At 47.0% G+C, this 21,949-nt stretch overlaps 1 protein-coding gene across 1 annotated transcript in view; it reads right to left on the bottom strand.

The window, feature by feature from the left end:
* Positions 1-21,949, bottom strand: part of LOC142488308 (uncharacterized) — a 55,475-nt gene that overhangs the window by 14,875 nt on the left and 18,651 nt on the right. Inside the window, exons 4-7 of the mRNA XM_075588677.1 lie at positions 18,077-18,695; positions 17,674-17,787; positions 16,664-16,777; positions 6,680-6,793 (exon numbers count right to left, since the gene is read on the bottom strand). Of these exons, the coding sequence (XP_075444792.1) occupies positions 6,680-6,793; positions 16,664-16,777; positions 17,674-17,787; positions 18,077-18,695 (961 nt within the window). The remainder of the gene's footprint in view (positions 1-6,679; positions 6,794-16,663; positions 16,778-17,673; positions 17,788-18,076; positions 18,696-21,949) is intronic.

Below are 21,949 nucleotides of genomic sequence, written 5' to 3' on the forward strand. Positions count from 1 at the left end.
CATCGAGAATATCCTTTTCTATTTTTAGATCAACACGGGGATCAAGATCCCTTAATAGAAAGAATAGATGGGATAAACAATCCCACATGGAGACAGGGTACACCACGGCCAATCAGAAGGAAAAGAACCGTGGATTCAGAGGGAAAAGAGGAGGAAAACAGAAATCGAAAAAAACAAGAATTGGGGAGAAAAAAGGTAAAAAGTAATAATATTTTTTACATCAGTTAATACCAAACAGAAGTTGAAAATAGGGTCTTATCGAAGGGTCAGAATTTTGCTCCATCACAGAGTCCCAATATGTTCAATTTATATATTGACGTACAAAAATTCACAAGAAGGTTGACACTTAAAAAGTACTTCGTTAAAGATGCAGTGTGAGGAGTCAGGGATCGCGGCGCCCGCGGCCCGGCCCCTCCTCATCTTCCTTACCTCCCGCTGCTGAGGTACGTGCTCCTCGCTGGCGCCACTTACCCCCTGCTGCTCTGGGGGTTCCCCGTCGTCCCCAGCGGTCTCTCGCTCCTGCTAGCTCTTCCCTCTCCCATGCGGCTGCCGTGTGTCCGGGCCGCACGCGTGAACAGCGGGCACCGGGTGAAGATAATTTATTCACTGCTCTAGCAGTGAAACCACGCCCCCAGCAGACGAACAGGACCTCCTGCCAAAATAAGAGCCCTCACCTGCCTGCCAATCAAGTGGACCTATCCAGGATAGCTCCACGCACTCCTCCAGGCCTGCCTCCACTTCTGATTGGTCAGCCGCACTTTATATTGCCTATCGTCCCACTCACTCATTGCTCGGCATAGTTTCCACTAGGATTACTACTCTGGCATTCTCTCTCTTATTCTCTCAGGTTACGACTTGGCTTGGCGGACGTCTATCTCTGGCTCTCGACCCCTGCTTGGACAACGACCTTCCAGAATTCTCCAATCCCTGACCTTGGCTAAACGGCAACGACGATGGCACTTCTTCAGCGGTACCGGCAAGTATTGCTAGCTAACACCACCTGGCCTGGCAACGCCTAAAACACCACACTCCGGACACGCTCCTTTTACTGCGGGTGCGTGCCCATATACGTTCCTCACCTCAGTAGAAGGGACGGGTCTGGTCTGCGTGCAGTACCGGCGTAACATGCAGTTAGTAGAACTATAACTGCCCCTAACAATTCTGTGGATAATGTAAGATCTACGCCTCTTACTCCATTTAAGAATCCTTCATTATTTTAATCCAAAGGCCATACGTGGGAACTTTATAGATACCTTTTCCGAATTGGTGATGAAAGATATGGAGCAAGCCACTAATGCATTCAAATTCAAAGATCACAACTTAAGTGTTGCAGAAAGTTTATCCTTGAGGGGATTCAGTTTATATTGACAACTATTTTTGCTATGATGATCAATACTTCCTCCAGATATGCGGCACGGCGATGGGCAATAGGTTTGCACCAAGTTATGCCAACATATTCATGGGCATGTGGGAGGATCACCATATTTGGCCCTCCGGCCCATTTGGTGCAGGCCTGGTGCTCTGGAGACATTACATAGATGACGTGCTGTGTATCTGGGGGGGGGGGGGGAGGGGGACTGAGGAACAACTCAATCATTTCAAACATTTTATAAACACCAATGATTGGAACCTTAACTTTACATTCAAATGTAATAACACCATGATTGATTTCCTAGATCTAACTCTATATGTCGAAAAAAGAGCAATTGAGACAAAAACTTTCTATAAAAGAAGTGGATGCTAATACATACTTACTAGCTTCCAGCCATCATAACCCCAGATGGATCAATAATATTCCACAAAGCCAGTTCCTCAGAACAAAAAAGGAATTGTTCACAGGCACATGTGTTTGATAGACATGCTATTGACCTTAAAAAGAAGTTTATAGAAAGGGACTATAATAAGGAAACATTATCTAGAGCTCTTGCTACAGTTGAAAAAATCAATAGGGATGATCTTATCACAATGGATAAAAAGAAGAGTAAAATGGATGGTGTGTTATTCATACCATTCATTACTCAATACAATACCATGGCCCCTAAAATTAGCAATATCATGAAAAAACATTGGGGAATATTACAACGAGACATAGAATTAGGCAATGTATTACCAATGATCCCCCAGATTGTTTAAAAAAAAAAAAAGCTAAAAATCTCAAACTAACATTAGCCCCAAGTTGCCCTTTTAGTAAGGTCAAAGAAAATGAAACCATGTGGCTTGGTAATCTCAAAGCCGATGTTATATCTATGGCGCTGGGTAAACAACATAAAATAAATAAAAGTTTTATACAACCAGTGGGGTGATGGGCTCCGCTGGAACTCTTCCAATGATGACAGTGGGTCATGCAAAAAGAATAAAAACAGACATAGTAAACTACTTTACTACCCCTGAGGAAGGAAGCGCAGTCTTCCGAAACACGTAGGGTGGTTTCATCTGCACAGCTGTTGCTCCGTTACCTGCCTCGTTACCTGCTGCATCACCCGGACTCATCCCCAGCCTACCCTGCTGCTGCAGTCTCCGGTTGCGGTGGATGGCACACTGATCCGGTGAAACATCTGAGCATCCGGCAGAGAGTACTGACGCGCATCCAGGCAAACCACACGGCGGCTTTTCCAAGCATACACCAGCCGGTGTACGCGGGCAGTGGAGGTCCGTGGTGGTACAGACGGCAGGGGATTCTCACGGAGCCCCAACCAGACGCCAGCACACGTGGTGCAACTCAAATGAGAGGGGATACTCTCCGATTTATCCACTGCTTGTACCCTATGCATGTCTGGTAAGCGGGCATTGTACACCTGAGGCTGCTGTGCAGACGATACCTTTACTTTTAATGCTATTTTATTAAATGTGATTTTTTACTTTAGTCTTGTGTCTCAGCACATGTTTGTCTTTTAGTGTTTTGTGTTAGTCTAGTGGTGTATTATGTATTGTGAGTAACTGTATCACACTATGTCTGTTTTTATTCTTTTTGCATGACCCACTGTCATCATTGGAAGAGTTTCAGCGAAGCCCATCACCCCACTGGTTGTATAAAACTTTTATTTATTTTATGTTGTATACCCAGCGCCATAGATATAACATCGGTTTCTAGTCTCTTGTCCGACCTGGGGGGTCGGAGTTATATCACAGGCTGCGGGTTTCACCTTTCTGGATTAGCGCTACCATTTCTTTGTTTTGGTAATCTCAAAGGATATTTCACATGTTCTAACTGCAAAGCACGTAAATACAGTTTGAAATGTAAGGATTAGTTTGTAAGGGAATTGATTGCCCTAAACCCAATTGGAGGGGGACAGGATAAATTTCATCTCAAACCTGAGAGTTATTGGATATACACGTTAAAAACAATGACCCCAGAGGGACTCAATATTGAGTTCGATCTGGCGTAATTTCTAAAAAATGGCTAATATTACGCAGGTAATCTCTAATATTTTGATTCAAATGTCTGACCTTTTCATAATCTCCAGATGTGATTAATCATGTCCATATCTATATACAAGTAATCTCCAGATCATAGAGTAGTCAAGTTTTTGCATTAGTTTATGCAGTCATTTTTATTATTTTTACTAATGGACAGTGTTTGACAGATCGTCGCCCACAGGCCCTGGGCGACTGGATTTGACCCCGTGGCAACCTCCTCATGGCCGCCCAAGCAGCGCACGCGGTTCTTTTCCAACTCCCCTGCTCGTGCCGAGAAAAAAAAAATCCCCCTACCTGATTGGCCAGTCCCAAGTTGGCGCGCTGCCAAAACTTGTTTTCTTTTTTTTGGCGCGCAGGCTCTAGTGGTCTGCCACTCCTAATGCCGTTTGCAGAGAACGTTAGTACCCTCCCATGCCTTCTCCCTTGTCTCATGCATTACATCCACAAAGCCTGCCCCTTGTCAGACGGATGCTGGGTGTGTGTGACATGCTGGGGGGGAGGAGGGGGATATGTGTGTGACATGCTGGGGAGGAGGGAAGGTGTGTTTATGTATGCAAGGTGCTGTGTGTGTATGAGATTCTGGGGATGTGTGCGATGCCATGTGCCAGAAGGGGGCGGGGGAGCCGAGCTGAGCGTCACCTGTCCCATGGGAGCACGACCAGGAGAGGAGAAAATCTCTAGAGCGTCCACCAACAAAATGATGGTATTGAGGGCTATTAAGTTGAACGGGCATGGGTGGGAAAGGAGTCTAAAGAGTTCACCTACCCCCTTGTGTCTGATGACGCCCCCCCCATGTCTCCCTTGGCCCCCTCCTGGTCTCTCTCACACCCACACCCTCACACCCTCTCTCTCTGCCTCTCTTTCACGCACACACAGTCACCCCCTCTCTTTCTGTCTGCCTCTTTCACGCACACACACACACTCTCACCCCCTCTCTCTCTCTGTCTGACACACACTTTCTCTCTCACACACACTCTGGATATCTTATTTACCCTATATATCCTAACTGCCCTATACCTACACCGAAATAACCTATACTGCTTTCTTCCAGATATGACTCTCGAGCTTCACATGGGAGACATCGGAATCCCCCTAACCCAGAAGACAGGTAGGGAACACCTCCCCTCCAACATATAACATTGCGGGAATGAGGGTACAGTACCTGGACATTGAGGGACTGCGGATCAGGTAAGAACACACACAAACGTAACAAGGACTAATTGTAGTATAATGTAATACAATAAATAAACTTATGTCAAAAACTAGGAATTTATTAAATTAATTTTATTTGTTTTTTTAAAGCGGGCGGGGCTAGGGCGGGACTAGGTGGAGAGTAGATTTTTGCGTGATTTGTCAATAATTGCTAATGGAGTATTCCTCGTTTTTAGCTAGATGTATTGTTCTAGGTGCCTTATGATGGTATCATGTTCAAATTAATGCACACACATTGTGCACTGTTGTACCCTTTCCGCAAATATGTTTAGGATAGGAAAGGGTTAATTTCAAATGCTTTAAATAGCTAAGTTATATAGATAACTCCACACCCCTGACGAAGTGACATTTGCGGTTACGAAACGCGTAGGGTGGCGCCTAGCAGACATCCGTCCGTGAGGTAGTGAGGGGGGGGATTTCCTAAGCAGTGCCGACGTCATCGCTGTTGTAGTTCACACTTGTTGCAGCCGCAGAGGGAGAGAGTGTTACAACTTAGCTAGGCAGTCTGCACAGAATCTCGGACTCTCAAGCTGCGGACGGCATTCTAGTATCACGGGCCAAGGCATGCCACAATGTGAGCGATATATATCTTGTGTACTTTAATAAATCATTGTTATCTTTTGGCGTTGCGCAATGTGCATTTGTTTATTGCATGTGCACTGATCGGGCCGGAGGAGTTATCCAAGACTCAGATGTGGGGACATCATTCGATCAAGATTACAAAGATACCAATTGAAGCACTTTATTTTCTTCATTGCTGTAAGTAGGCATTTTTTAGGATCTTTGAAGCGCTTTGAGTGTTAGAGGTTACTGCGCAATGGTCGTCTCTCTTTCTCTATTTCCAGTGCTGTGAACATCCGGAGAAGATCAACCACTACAAAGATTTTTATCGTACCTGGACTGTTGAATCATATCGGTTCGGAAGTGGTAGATATATTCCTTATCTGTGCCAAGGACTTTGTGTTCTCTTATTGCTATGATCGTAGAGAAACCTAGCACTATATGTGGTAACAATGAATGAGACTACAGTATGTTACTTTCACTTGTATTACTGAGAGGATCCTGCTCTTGGACAGGATATGGCGCTCCTAAACCATCTGAAAGATATTGATACTTACGTAGACATAACCACTACGATTCCAATGATGAATTCATGAAAGCCCAATGAAAGACATACTTGTTAAATCATAAAAAGCATATAACATATGTATACTAATGGAATAACAGAGGAGAAAAAAAAAAAAAAAAGAGGAAACAAAATGAAAAAAGGACAAAATTAAAGAAGGAAGAAAAAGTTAATAAAAAAAAAAAGAATAATTAAAACATTAATAAAAAAAGAAGTCGAGCCCTGAAACCAATGAAACAATAATAGAAACAGTGATAAATGAAAGATAATGATTATTAAATAATACAGAAATGAACAAATGAAAAAGAATTGTATAAAAATATGTATATAAAGAACATATGAAAATATTTTTTTGTTAATGTAAATGATCAATTTATTAGCATAAAAAAAAATGTTGAAGTTCCCAGTCCACATTAATCCCAGAGGGACGAAGTGTATCCAGAGAGAACGTCCAAAACATTTCTCTTTTGTTCAGTAGATTTAATCTATCGCCTCCACGTATGGACAATTTGACATATTCCAATGCCATGAAATGAAAATTCTTCTATCCTCCTTGAAGACATTGCAAGGAGTGTCTTCTAACAGGATGTTTTTATTGTTATTTTTGATTAAACGGACATGCTCTGAAATCCGTTGTTTTAAATTCCCTCCTTGCAGATTTCAAAGAAACCACAATATCTCCTCTACTCACTTAAAAAGTATGGATCCATGCTGGCAGCGTAGCACTGGAGGTGCTGGGAGTGGGCAGTGCTGCTCTGGGGGTGCTGGCAGTGGGCAGTGCTGCTCTGGAGGGGCTGGCAGTGATGCTCTGGAGGTGCTGGCAGTGGGCAGTGCTGCTCTGGACGTGCTGGCAGTGGGCAGCGCTGCTCTGGAGGTGACAAGATAATATCCCTTTCTGCAGACAAAGGTTAAAAAGGGACTCACCAGAGACAGGAAATGGAACAGTTTCTCTCTTTATTGTGGTCAGATGTTCCTCAGCGTTCGCCTCTTCTTTCTTCGACTTAATCTTTAACCTCTCCAGCACAACCACGGGGAAACCTGGTAATAAGAAAAGGAAAATCCATCATGTAAAGCTGGGAGTGTGGGCGCTTCTTGTGATATCAGAATACAGAAATACTCTATACTGATTCCTATGGGGGAGGGGTGAAGTGATTGATGTTACTTTGTTATGAACCCTTTAAGTCCTGTGGAAGTTTGTACCCTTAAGTGCTGAAAATCTTTCAGAGCTACCAATGTTCAAACCTCAATAACAATAATATTCTCAATATAACCTTAGACAAATCATTTTTTTATTGGAACCGGTATCTTATAATTCTCGAAAAAATGTGCAAATAGCACACAGCAGCGCACGGCCAATGATGAGGAATATAGGTGGATAAAAATAGAGGATTTAATGTCCAATCATGACGACAAGCAAGGGGTAAGGACCCTCCTACGCATTTCACACAATAGTGCTTTATCAAGGAGTATGGTGTGGTGTCGAGAGGGACCCCTGATATAGTGCCATCCATTAGAACATGATTACTCACTTTTTCAACATGAGTGCGTGTGACATCATTTCGGGACACCGTGTGTCCGTTGGTGTGTCTGTGCTGTGGTGCCAATAATCCCTCTCGCCAGCGCGCACACATCATAACGGGGTGCTCTAATCAGAGGAAGATCAGGAACCACCCCCAGCTAAACCTATTCCCGACACACGAGTTCACCACCAATAAGCCGAGGAGAGGAGAAGCTCCGTGTGGCCATCCTAGGTAGCACGCACATAGTGATAAACACCGCACGTGCATGTTCCCTTCCACGCCCCTCAGTCTAACCAATCCCGTAACACCCCTTGGTGACATCATCAGGTGTCCAATAGATGAAGTCCCTTTGTAAACAATAAGCATACTACTCTGACAAGCTAAGCCTGCAGAATGGCCACTTGGATGATAAACACCCTGCTACACAGTAGGAAGCTAATGTTACTCTAGATACGATCAAAAGATCTCTATCTAGAGTAAATAATGGTATCTTGGCTCTTAAAGGGGTCCCTCTAATGGCAACAAATGAAGAAAAACAAAAAAAGGAAACAAGAAAAGTATATGAACAAATTGTGAAAAAAATATACAAACATATGCACAATACAGAAGAATATCGAAAGATATACACCATTTACACAAACAACTGTTAAAATACTCATCTAACCTAGAAGTACTAATGGTTAATCTTACTGTATATTTCTGAAAGCATTGTATGTGTCTGTCTGTACTGTGTTCCCTGTCCCTAGCGGCAATCGCATTGGTCCCTTGGCCCGCCCGCCCGCCCCCGCACACCTCTCATTGGCCTCACACATTCACACCACAGCTTCAGGCCCCCTTGGCCCGCCCCCGCACACCTCTCATTGGCCTCACACACTCACACCACTGCTTCAGGCCCCCTTGGCCCGCCCCGCACACCTCACCACTGCCTCACTCTCCCAGCCTTCACTGAGCTTTGGGAACGCTTCACAGCACCTAACTCTCACTGCTCTGGGAGACGACGCTTCACAGCTCTCACCTCTCAATGCACTAAACCCTCACCGGCTGTTAGCACCACAATAAGGAATCAGGTACAGACTCTTCTCTATATATATTTTTTTCACCTAGACCGCACGATCACCTGCACACACTGGACAACGCACGCATCTCCTACACTATGACTCAACACACTCCCCCCCACCCGTCCACCTGCCGCACACCACAACCACTACCGTGGAGTGTAGCCCACAAACACACTCCCCTGTGCCAAACAGCAACCACAAAACACTCCCTTAGGCCGCAAACACCCTCCCCTGTGCCACACCACTACCACAAAACACTCCCTTAGGCCGCAAACACCCTCCCCTGTGCCACACCACTACCACAAAACACTCCCTTAGGCCGCAAACACCCTCCACAAAACACTACCGTGCCACACAACCTGACCCGCACCTCCCCCAAAGACGCACGTAGGCCGCAAAATCAACAACACCTCCCGGAGGACAAAATAACCCCTCTCCGGCACCAACACACCTCACATGCAGCCTCCACACACATCAGTGCTTAACCGGAACACCAAAGCCCTCCTGTAGCTCCGGACGACACCCACAAAATACTCCCGTTACCACAAAACACTCCCGTGACCACACAACACTCCCGTGGGCCACAACCCGACCCGCACCTCACAAAAACACGCACGTGGCCCACACAATCACCAACACCTCCCGTCCAACCCAAAATACACCCTCCGGCCCCAACACACCTCACCTGCAGCCTCCTCACACATCTGTGCTTCACCGGACCACCAAAGCCCTCATGTAGCTCCTGACGCCACCCACACAACACTCCCGTAGCCCGCAAACACCCTCCCCTGGCCCAGACCACAAACAACAAACACTCCCGTGCAACACAAACTCACCCGCACCTCCCGTGATCACAACCCAACTCGCATCTCCACAAAAACGCACGTGCACCGCTAAAAAAAAAAAAAACCTCCACTAGGATGAGTCAAAAACCCTCCGGAGCCAACACACCTCACCTTCAGCCTCATTACACACGCTGCTTCCCACTAGGACGAGTCAAAAACCCTCCGGAGACAACACACCTCACCTTCAGCCTCATTACACACACTGCTTCACCGGACAAACACAGCCCTCCTGTAGCCCGCCAGCCACTCACAAAACACTCCCGTGCCACAAAACCCCCAACAAAACCCTCCCGTGGCCCACAACACCCCCCCCCAAAAAAAACATACCTTGCCCCAAACCCCCCCCCCAACTAGCCCAACCACCCCACCACGTAGCCCACCCCCCCCCCATGTACCCCACCCCCCCGCCCACACAACTAGCCCACCACCCTCTCCACGTAGCCCACACCCACCCCCCCCCCCACACACCCCCCACGTAGCCCACCCCACACTCCCCCTTATTCACGGTTCACATCCCGGGCAACGCCGGGTCTCTCAGCTAGTCCTTTATTAAATAAATACTAGGGATGAGAAGATTTTAAAAGAAGACAAAAAAACATTAAAAAGACTATTTTAAAGCTTTATATATCTCTAAATGGTATTATAAGAGTTTATATGGTATCTAGCTACTTCACTTTAATATCAAATATTTCTTTATTGTTAATGTCTTAATATATAGTGTAAGCAATACCCCCCTATTGCAAAGGACCAGCTAGTTAATTATTATAGGTCATACAATTCTACTGCATATTCTCTGAACATTCTTTAAACATTCTCTACCCTTTTGATGTTACTATTCAGTAATTATATAACCCAGGTTAACAAAAACCAAACCAGGGATTAATTGACGATCCAGAAATATTACATGTAACCCTGCTTCCCCCCTTCCCCCAGACTCTACGGTGGTGTCTAGGGTGCATGAGGGCAGATTACATGCGGTGTGGTGCGTACCTGTGAGGAACAGGAGGGCCTGAGCTTCCCGCGATGTTGTGGGGGAGCCAGGACCGGGCTTCTGGGGTGGTAGCCTCCATGATCTCTTAGTGGTGCAGTGCCTTCATCTTCTATACTCCCAGGAATATGGGACAGGACCGGTATTGAAGAACCCCTTGGGTCCCAGGGTAATACTCTCCAAGTCACACACAGTCTTTGATAATAACGAATGGTCTCTTTTATTTGACAGAGCAGCAATCTCCCAACGATAGTGGCTTCCAACAGCCGCCACAACAATAGTCAAGACGGGTTATTACGCCACTCGCCTTCCACCCCGATAATTCCTCCTCTCCTTCCCTCCAAGTCTCTCCTCCGGAAGGATGGTCTGGGCTAGGGCTTCAATACCCCGTGGCCCACCCCCGAGGTTAGCCTCGAGGTGGGTCTTGAATTCTCCCCATCACCCCTGGCAGCGGGGTGAGGGCATTGGTCCACCAAGTCTATAATTCTATCAGCTCTACCTATAGACACTGATTCTTTCCGCTCCTCTCTCTCTGCTCCGGCACTCTGCGCCTGTGAGACCGCAGCCTCCTGATACTCCTCGGACCGATCCGCAGGATTCTTTGACTCACGGCATACTAAGGGAACTGCATACTCCCGGCATAACTAACCGGCAACTCCAGACTCTCGATATCACTATCCACTCTAACTCTCAGGAGTTGGCTGCTAAATATAGAGCTAGCCCCGCCCCTCGTGGTGTCAGCAGAACCTCCCCTCTTGCTCACGCCTGCAGCAGAGTCCAGGCCTGCGTCTACCACTCAGGATAGGGCTATGAAGGGGGAAAACCCATGATGATTACTGGCGCCTGATCTTAACAGGACTTATCACAGTAGAAGGAAGATAGGTATAGCCTGTGCTGTTTACAGGGGGCTACACTCTCCCTATGGTGGAATCCAATGGTCCCCACTTGGACCTATCTTTAGCAGAACCATCCTGCGGCGAACCACCTGGGAAACAGTACACATAACATTGTCATAATACATGGCATAATGAGGTAGTAAATGCAAGTACACCTGGGTACTCCCAACATGGAGAACCCTACAGATAGTGCCTTGGATCAGGCTCTCTTACCCGCCGTCCATTATGATCAGTGACGGTCACAGCGAACGACTGAACCGGCCCATGCTCAGGCCTGTATGTAACACCGTGCATGTAAATACACCTACCGATGCTCCATATGCGTACTAGCTCACTAATCTTATCCTCATTGTGATACCCTCCCTGATCGAACTTGGTCCGAAGGTATTCCTGGACTGCCTCCCTAAGCCAACTGTCTCGGTTCTCTTCAATTTCTCTCATGATGGGCTCAGGCACGTAGGGATACTCATACCCATGTGACTGCCGGAATCTAGCGACTATGGCCCGGTCAGCTCGACTTAGCTTGGTGAGTGTGCGGTGCCCTGCCCTGCTCGGCAGTACCCAATATACAGGCTCCTCTGGAGCTACCTCATCGTACAATATACTGGGGCCTCGAGGTACAATACGTTTCTGTTCTATCTCCCTAAACCGGTGATCTAACTCATCCTCCATCTCCTGCGGAGTGAAAGAACCAGCCGCCCACCAATGATCTACTACATCGTTCTTAATTAACAAGAACCGCGTACGGTCCATCCCCTCGTGGTATCCAATGAACAAAGGCGCCCACCATTTGTCGTGGTGTTCGTACTCTGCGGCCTGACTAGTGCGTTCTACATCAGACTCTACCTGTGATGATACACCGGACGTACCCGCATCAGTAGATCGCGAGCAATCTCTCCTTCCCTTGGCATTATAATACCTAGTGGGGTTCATCTTGTGCACCACTTTGTTGGTAGACCCCGCCTTTACTGGAGTGTGAGACCCACGGGCCCTCCCTCTAGCTGCAGGAGAAAACGGCACAGGGTTAGGTACAGGTATAACACTTGAATACGGTATCTCCCCATCGGACCCTTCTTCACTCAACTCCCAGTCCCGCAAGTCCTTGGAGTATTTGGAGTATTTACATAACTTATCCCTGGTAGGTCCCGGTGGCACCACTCGTGACGGGGCAGGGGCAGTGGCTGGGGCAGTGGGGCTATGGGCCGGGGCTGGGGGAACGTCCATGGCATTGGCTGAGTCTATGCTCCGAGAGGAGAACACTCCTCCAGGACTTCTCTTTCCGGTGGAACCGGACACAACATCGTCATCAGGATCGCCTGCAAAATCTCCATCCGCTCCGGGGTCACGCACCGGAAGTGCGTCGAGGACCTTCGGGGGCGGTGGTGGAGCATCCGGTACACGGTCGAACAAGTAGGCCTCAAGCCTCTCTTTCTCGTTTGCCGGGATTGCGGTCTGCGCCTGGCGGGAGTAAGGGGGTGGTGGAATCTCCTTACTGCTCCACTGCTTTTTGATGACATCGGGCTCCTCTAGGATCGTCTCGGTCTCCGTCGCACTGGGAGTCACCACTATGGTGGTACTCTTACGGGCCTCCGGCCGCACCAGCGCTCGCTGTCGGATGGTTTCTGGAATCGTCTGCTCTCTCTTGATGCCTTTGGAGTGGTTCGCCGGTAGGCGCATCGCCACTGATGTCACGCCAATCTCGTCCTCTGAAGAAATCACAATCGGCTCCTCCGCTGGGGAGTCACCCGGTTCTTCGGCGATACAACCAGTGGGTATAGGTACAAAGTGTTCTCGCTCTCGTACCTTCACTGCGGTCGCGCTCTTCTCTGTTGTTCGTTCGCTCAGTTTAATAGCGAGCGAAGCCTTGGTTCCTCCCGATATGGTATAACGGGGACCCAGGGCAGTCATCTCTTTACCTCCCGCTACCACCGTCAAGATTCCCGGAGAGGCACCCCGCGGGGTTCCGAACAAAGGCCACGGCTCGTTCGGCCAAAGATAAAATGCGCCACATTGAGGGCATCGGGCCCTGGTGCTTGGTACCGCGCCCGGTATTCCGCAGTGGACGCACAAACACCGAAAGTATTCGTGCTCAGCTACCTCCACTACCAGTAGGCCTCCTGGTACTTGGTATATGGCAGTACTCATCTCGGACATGGTTCGCTCAGGGTGGGGACAGATCAGTGCTCCAGCTCCTTGCTCCTTGAATGCCAGACAAAAGTGAAGCTCCTCGTTTGGGTCTCCGGTCCCTCCCTTCGCTGGGGAGGACCCTCCTGATTGGCTCTCCTTGCGCCCCCTCCCTCTGGTGGAATCCAGAGGCGGGATCTTTTCTTCTTCAGCGTGACGTGGCCTGGCTTTCTGACCACTCATGGCACAGGTGGGAGGGCTTTCGGCTTTCGCGCCGCTCCGCTCACCTTGCAAAGAATCCGGGTTTGGCGCCAGATTACTGCACATGTCCCGCCACATTCTCCTAATAGTCTCTGTGCACAACGCACGTGCTTGCTCCAGATTTGGCGGGAACCGCCATTTTAGGTCACTGTTCTTGCTCCGCGGAGCACATGTAGGGATGGACGCCATCTTCAATGAGTCCTCCAAACGCCCATGTGATTTATCCTCAATGTCTGACGGGTATCTCGTACCTAAACACTGACTGACTGCTAACTGTGTGCTCTGTGTGTTGAAAAACCTCCTATGGCGCTGAGGATGAATGGATGGAACAGTCTTGTGCAGTAATGTTCCTATGAGGATTGCCTCAGAGAGGGAAACAAGAGAAATGCAAAAAAACACCACAATAGTGTATTACCCTTTAGACAATGTCAGACATATTAATTGAAAGAGCATTTATTAATTAAAACAATTGTGTCTACAATTGGAGTAAAATATGAACTGTAATAATAAACAGTAGATGATCTTCTGTTAATAAAACAAGATGAATGGCTTCCCAGCGCTTGTGCTGAAAAAAGCCTTGTTGCTCCGCCAAGAGTAAAAACTGGAATCCTACTCACCGTCCTTGAGTAGGACATGTGCAGTGGTACGGGGTCTTTTGCCAGGGGTTGCCGTCTGCTGCAAAGTGCCTGACGTCTGCTCAATGCGTGCGGGGAGATTTCCTGGTATACTCGTGGTCTCCAACACGCCGAGTGAATTGCAAGCGTCTCCTCCGCTGACGTCACAGCCGGATTGGTGCAGCTACGGTGTCCCTGGATGCCCACAAACCTTCCTACGCGTTTCGAAACACCTCGTCACGTGTCTCTTCGAAGAGACACGTGACGAGGTGTTTCGAAATGCGTAGGAAGGTTTGTGGGCATCCAGGGACACCGTAGCTGCACCAATCCGGCTGTGACGTCAGCGGAGGAGACGCTTGCAATTCACTCGGCGTGTTGGAGACCACGAGTATACCAGGAAATCTCCCCGCACGCATTGAGCAGACGTCAGGCACTTTGCAGCAGACGGCAACCCCTGGCAAAAGACCCCGTACCACTGCACATGTCCTACTCAAGGACGGTGAGTAGGATTCCAGTTTTTACTCTTGGCGGAGCAACAAGGCTTTTTTCAGCACAAGCGCTGGGAAGCCATTCATCTTGTTTTATTAACAGAAGATCATCTACTGTTTATTATTACAGTTCATATTTTACTCCAATTGTAGACACAATTGTTTTAATTAATAAATGCTCTTTCAATTAATATGTCTGACATTGTCTAAAGGGTAATACACTATTGTGGTGTTTTTTTGCATTTCTCTTGTTTCCCTCTCCGAGGCAATCCTCATAGGAACATTACTGCACAAGACTCTGTTCCATCCATTCATCCTCAGCGCCATAGGAGGTTTTTCAACACACATCTTCCCAATCTGGGTGGAAGATCCCAGATCAACCCCCCAAGGCAGCTCAAGGACTATCTTCATCCAAGGACTGTATCTCAGGTTTTTTTCCCTCTGTGTGTATTGTATAAGTATTACACTAGCGCTCATATACACTTAGTATTGTACCCCTAACTGTGTGCTCTGCATTCTGTTTCTCACTAAATTGAGGTGGCTTATACCCCAGGCTCATCGGAACTCCTCTCCTCCATGCACTGTAATCGATGTCTACCATGCAAGTGTTCTGTGGTGCGTGTGTGTGGGTGATAGCTATGGTACCTCTCTTCTAGGTACGGGGCGTCTCCTGCTTTTGGCCACTCATAGTGCGGGCCCTGGGCCATGGTCCCTGGACTGGTTATCAGGCTGACCCCCCCAGTTGCCTCACGCTACCTGCCTCAAAGGACTCGGTCAGCTCTAATTATTCACCCCTCCTACGCCACCTTCTCCAACACTTGCTCGGATAGTGCATCTCACTCTGCCCGTTCCGCTTTTCTATAAGCCGGTCCTGCTCTGACATATCTCAGCAGCGCCTCCAAATGTAACCCTGCTTCCCACCTTCCCCCAGACTCTACGGTGGTGTCTAGGGTGCATGAGGGCAGATTACATGCGGGGTGGTGCGTACCTGTGTGGAACAGGAGGGCCTGAGCTTCCCGCGATGTTGTGGGGGAGCCAGGACCAGGCTTCTGGGGTGGTAGCCTCCATGATCTCTTATTGGTGCAGCACCTCCATCTTCTATACTCCCAGGAATATGGGACAGGACCGGTATAGAAGAACCCCTTGGGTCCCAGGGTAATACTCTCCAAGTCACACACAGTCTTTGATAACGAATGGTCTCTTTTATTTGACAGAGCAGCAATCTCCCAACGATAGTGGCTTCCAACAGTCGCAACAACAATAGTCAAGACGGGTTATTACGCCACTCGCCTTCCACTCCAATAATTCCTCCTCTCCTTCCCTCCAAGTCTCTCCTCCGCAGGATGGTCTGGGCTAGGGCTTCAATACCCCGTGGCCCACCCCCGAGGTTAGCCTCGAGGTGGGTCTTGAATTCTCCCCATCACCCCTGGCAGCGGGGTGAGGGCATTGGTCCACCAAGTCTATAATTCTATCAGCTCTACCTATAGACGCTGATTCTTTCCGCTCCTCTCTCTCTCTCTGCTCCGGCACTCTGCGCCGGTGAGACCGCAGCCTCCTGATGCTCCTCGGACCGATCCGCAGGATTCTTTGACTCACGGCATACTAACGGAACTGCATACTCCCGGCATAACTAACCGGCAACTCCAGACTCTCGATATCACTATCCACTCTAACTCTAACTCTCAGGAGTTGGCAGCTAAATATAGAGCTAGCCCCGCCCCTCGTGGTGTCAGCAGAACCTCCCCTCTTGCTCACGCCTGCAGCAGAGTCCAGGCCTGCGTCTACCACTCAGGATAGGGCTATGAAGGGGGAAAACCCATGATGATTACTGGCGCCTGATCTTAACAGGACTTATCACAGTAGAAGGAGATAGGTATAGCCTGTGCTGTTTACAGGGGCAACATACATTTAATTACATATAACCTACTTCTGACCTAGAAGGGGAAGGGGAAGGGGGAGAAATGAATTGTGTGATCATGGAAGAAACATGAATGGGGTAAGAACTTATAAATTCTATACACGCGTTAATATTATTTCCCAAAATATTGCAGACATTTCAGCCTATTTTTTTAAACATACTGAATAAAGACAAGTGAGTATGTAAGGGTACTTACCACAAACAGGAAATGCATCTATTTCTTCCTTTATTGGGGTCTGATGTTCCTCAGTGTTCGCCTCTTCTTTCTCTGACTTAATCTCTAACCTCTCCGGGACATCCACTGGGAAACCTGGCAACAAGAAAAGGGAAATCCACCATGTAAAGCTGGGAGTGGGGGCGCTTCTTGTGATATCAGTATAAAGAAATACTCTATAATGATTCCTAAGGTGAGGAGTGAAGCGATTGATTTTACTTTGTTATTAACTCTTTGAGTGCTGAGGGAGCTTTTACCCCCGAGTGTTGAAATTTTTTTGAAGCTACCAATGTTCAAATTAAAATAATATTCTCCATATAACCTTAGACAAATCATTTTTTTAATTAGAACAGGTACCTTATAATTTTATGCATGCTTTAATATTATTTTCTGTTAGAGTAATGTCACTTTATTCCTTGTTCAGAAAGATTCCAATACTTCAGAAGATTGTTGTTCAACAGACAGCATTATAGTTTTATTCTTACAGTGTTACTTACAGATGGAAATTCAATCAATAATAACATGTGATTTCTCAGATAGTGATGATAGAATAAAGAAACCCTTGTCTCTCACATGCTGCTGAAGTTACATGCAGAGTGGTATTGTGAAGAGAGATCTTGGAGAGAGAGAGGGAGTGATTAGAGTACAACTGTATTTATTGATCACTAACTCCGCCCCCTTTCTCCTCGTGGGTTCCTAACGCACAAAGAACTTTAGCCATGTCCGACTTCAGACTAGGCCTTGAAACCCTATACCTAAACCAGCCTCCAGCATCTGTTATGCATTAAACCTTCACTGGAATTCATCTCTTTTACTGTAGCTTACATATGAATTGTAAACCTCAAAACAAATTCTCATTTAATGGTCTTGATGTATGTTCTCATTCATACATTTTAATATAATAAAAAGATTTTTAACAAAATATTGCATAAATTTCAGCCCATTTAAAAAAAATACTGAATAAATACAAGTGAGGATGTAAGGGTACATACCACAAACAGGAAATGCATCTATTTCTTCCTTTATTAGGGTCAGATGTTCCTCAGCGTCCGCTTCTTCTTTCTTTGACTTAATCTCTAATCTCTCCGGGACATCCACAGGGAAACCTGGCAATAAGAAAAGGGAAATCCATCATGTAAAGCTGGGTGTGGGGGCTCTTCGTTTGATTTCACTTCCTCTGATATTGGTATAATATAATATCTCTAGTAAAGAAATGTATTACTAGCCCTACTGGCAGAAAATTAATTGGAGTTGAAGATATATTATCTTCCTACCTGCTGATGGTTCTATAAGTAAACAAGATTAGTTTGGGTGTTTGACTCACATAACTGCAAAATAATCAGATATTCCCCCCCTTGCAGATTTCAAAGACACCAAAATATCTCCTCTACTCACTTAACAAGTGTGGATCCATGCTGGTAGTGGGCAGTGCTGCTCTTGAGGTGCTGGTAGTGAGCAGTGCTGTTCTGGAGGTGCTGGCAGTGGGCAGTGCTGCTCTGGAGGTGCTGGTAGTGGGCAGTGCTGTTCTGGAGGTGCTGGCAGTGGGCAGTGCTGCTCTGGAGGTGCTGGCAGTGGGCAGTGCTGCTCTGGAGGTGCTGGCAGTGGGCAGTGCTGCTCTGGAGGTGCTGGTAGTGGGCAGTGCTGCTCTGGAGGTGCTGGCAGGGGGCAGTGCTGCTCTGGAGGTGCTGGCAGGGGGCAATGCTGCTCTGGAGGTGCTGGCAGTGGGCAGTGCTGCTCTGGAGGTGCTGGCAGTGCTGCTCTGGAGGTGCTGGCAGCAGGCAGTGCTGCTCTGGAGGTGCTGGCAGTGCTGCTCTGGAGGTGCTGGCAGGGGGCAGTGCTGCTCTGGAGGTGCTGGCAGGGGGCAGTGCTGCTCTGGAGGTGCTGGCAGGGGGCAATGCTGCTCTGGAGGTGCTGGCAGTGGGCAGTGCTGCTCTGGAGGTGCTGGCAGTGCTGCTCTGGAGGTGCTGGCAGTGGGCAGTGCTGCTCTGGAGGTGCTGACCGGAGGTTCCTTGATCTATATTTGTTGGATGACAGAATGTGTCTGTATAAAAGAGAAAACAGAATTGGAATGATCTGTTTTATTGGACAAATATACAACATTTAGTATGCACTTTCCAACCCAAGATTATTAACCCTAAAAGAGTCGTAGAAAACAGGGGCACCAAAAACAAACAAAACATATGATCCATCCTCAAATAGCGTAGTAAGCAATGGGGGGGAGGTGGGGGGAGGGGAGGGCGAGCACACCAACAAAAGATACAAAAAAAGTTACTGCAAAAGAATCATTTATTGACTTAGATAGTCAAACGCATCCAACGTTTCGGTGCTAAGCACCTTCATCCTCAAACAGGAACTTCATTCTCAAACACTGCAAAATACATCAATGGGTCAGGATTGTGTCACAACATAACCATCTAGGAGAACAAACCGTATAAAGAGAGTCAGAGAACAACAGCTAAAAGACCAGCAATGTCCTCTCAGTGTAACTTTGAAACATAAGATTATTATCCCCAAAGGAGTCGGAGGGGCACAAAAAAAACAAAACAAAACAAAAAAAAGGATATGGTCCCTCCTCAAACAGCGTAGTAAGCAATGGGGGGGCTGAGCACACCAACAAAAGTTACTGCAAAAGGACCGACTACCAGAGTGGGGACTCCGATGTCTCTGATGTAGAGAACCCATCTCATTCAGTCTCCTTTAAAGACCCTGATGACCAATTCGGATGCAAATCACGTGGTCCACCTAAGCAGAAGAAAGGTGATGGGCGGATTGTCATGGTAGACCAGGTCTCATCTACACATTAATACCGGGATTTTTGACTGAGCACACAAGAAGTGTAAAATAAATTGTAATTTATTTCGTTTTAAGACAAACACAAATCTTCACAATATACACTTGATAAAACACTTATTTGGATTGGGAAATGAAATCAAATGTCCACAGAACGAATCAAAGTCTCTGGGCACCCCTGCAAGTGTGTGCGCTGTTTGCGTTCTGCGACAGTCCTTGGCTAGGGGTGCAACTTGCCACCCCTATATCTTCGCCGAAGGGAAAGATTTTGTAGAGTCCTCACAGGATTCGTTTGGGAATCCTTAGCACAAAAGAATTCTGGAAGAGGGGGATGATCCTTTGTTACGGTGAAATTAACCCCTCACACTCCGGAACCGCCGCTGCTGTTACTTGGACGTCTCTTGGTTGATCTTAGGTGAATCTCTCTGGGACTGGGCTGCAGGCATCTTTATAGTGTTAAGTGTCCTATACCTAACATCCACACCCAATCCCTTCCGTGGAAACACTTTTTCCCCCCTATCCCAGACTTGCCCGTAGTTCATAGCATGGGCAGATGTGGCTTCCGGGTTTGCACAGAGCATGTGCTAACCTCACACCTGAGCTCCTTAGCATACCAGTTCCACCCCCTTACCTGGCGACAGCAAGTCTGGGATCTGGCCAGAAGATGTGAACAGCCAGCATCTTGGACCGGTTCCTGGTACTTTACAATTTCCTGGCTGTCTTAACACCTAGGGTCCCTGAGGCTTTTCAACTTCGGATTTCTCAGACATTGAGGCATTCACTTCGCAGGGGGCCCTTTGAAGTGCGGAGATGAAAGACCCTCAGCTCATTTACTCTTAACATATATGCATGTTAATACATTCATTGCTGGGCTGACAGGAAAAGCTTCCTGCCGGTACCTTTTAAAACATAACTAAAATACAGTCATCCTTAGCTAGCTGCACTCTGAAAATTAGAGTGCCAACTTGCTCATTGTGTCTGAAATACAATTGGCCCAATTTGCATACATTGCTATTACTGCAGCTATGGACTGAGCTGCAACATGGGGCCAATAAAGATGGTGCAGGGGAAAACAGATCAGTAAGGTGCACATACAGCTAACCACTCCAGTCCCAATGCGAATTATGGTTAATCAACCGGAATATAATCCCTTTATTAATGGCCTGATTGACACCTTCATGGCCACACGTATAACATGGGGACATCAAGCAAGATCTGATTCAATGCTTGGGAAACAAAGTCCACCCAGCACCAGTACCTGCAACAGCAAGCAAAAAAAACTTCCCGCTTTTCCAGAAAAACGCAGAGGAACCAGGAGAGGGAAGAGGAGCCAACGGGAATCGAACGGCCAACAAAAGAAAAAAGAACTTTTAGATTCTGTGAATAATGTAATCAATATTTCTGGAGTGGATTTGTCGGCCTCAGATCTCACTTCTCAATAAGGGTTTAAAATATGCACCTACAATGGTCTTCGATTTGTTTGGCACGGCAATCGACGTCCATAAATTTGGACGTAAATTAACATAAAAAAAGTTAATGATTTTTTCATCATATTGAGACAACATTTGAAGTTAACACCGCACCAGTGCATGACATGGGGCCTGCTAATTCATCATCTGCTCCACTAGACCTCCGTTCCTTCCCGGAAAGTCTCTGTACCTTCAGGGATTTTTGTGCCTTGAGGGACTTCGATGATCTTTGGGATGAATAGGGAGAGTCTATTGATAATCCCCCAGTTCACACATTCAGCGATTGGAAATCTAGTTAAACGGAAAATCTGTTTTCTATCCCACATACTGTATGCGAAGGGCCATTTTCTCACCATGTTCGAGAACTTGCGTCTTCTGGCACAAGGTTTTTCATTTTCTAATTTCAATCATGATAATTTAAGTAAGGATGAGAGGATGGCGATCAAATCACTTCAGGACATTTCCACACTTGTTATTAAAAATGCTGATAAGGAGGGGGGGGTGTAGTCCAGAGTAGGACTGACTACTTCAGGGAAGCCTTTCGCCAAGTTGGGGATGCGTCCGCCTACTCTGGATTACCAGGAAACCCCAGTAATGATTTTATTAAAGTGTTATTAGATCTTGTTATCAGAACCAAAGTCCTCTCCAAAGAGGTGGGATTTATTTTTAACCACAATCCTGTGATTCCAATTTACCACAATCTCACAAAGATCCATAAGACATTGGTCGATCCGCCTGGTCAGCCAATATCTCCAGCATAGGATCCTTGGGAGATTGACTCTCGTTATTTTAGCGGTTATTTACAACCTTACGTGCGAGAACTTCCCTTCTTTATATTGGATTCTGGGGATTAACACAATTGAAGGAAATTAAAATGGGACAAACACTACATCTGGGTCACCCTGGATGTGACTTCTCTCTTTATTCAATCATCAGACATGATCTGGGGATGGCAGCTGTCCGCCATTTCAGAGAAGGTTCAGTCCAATATTCAACACCACATTCATTC

The sequence above is a fragment of the Ascaphus truei genome, chromosome 2 (assembly GCF_040206685.1).
Source record: "Ascaphus truei isolate aAscTru1 chromosome 2, aAscTru1.hap1, whole genome shotgun sequence".
Taxonomy (NCBI): Eukaryota; Metazoa; Chordata; class Amphibia; order Anura; family Ascaphidae; genus Ascaphus; species Ascaphus truei.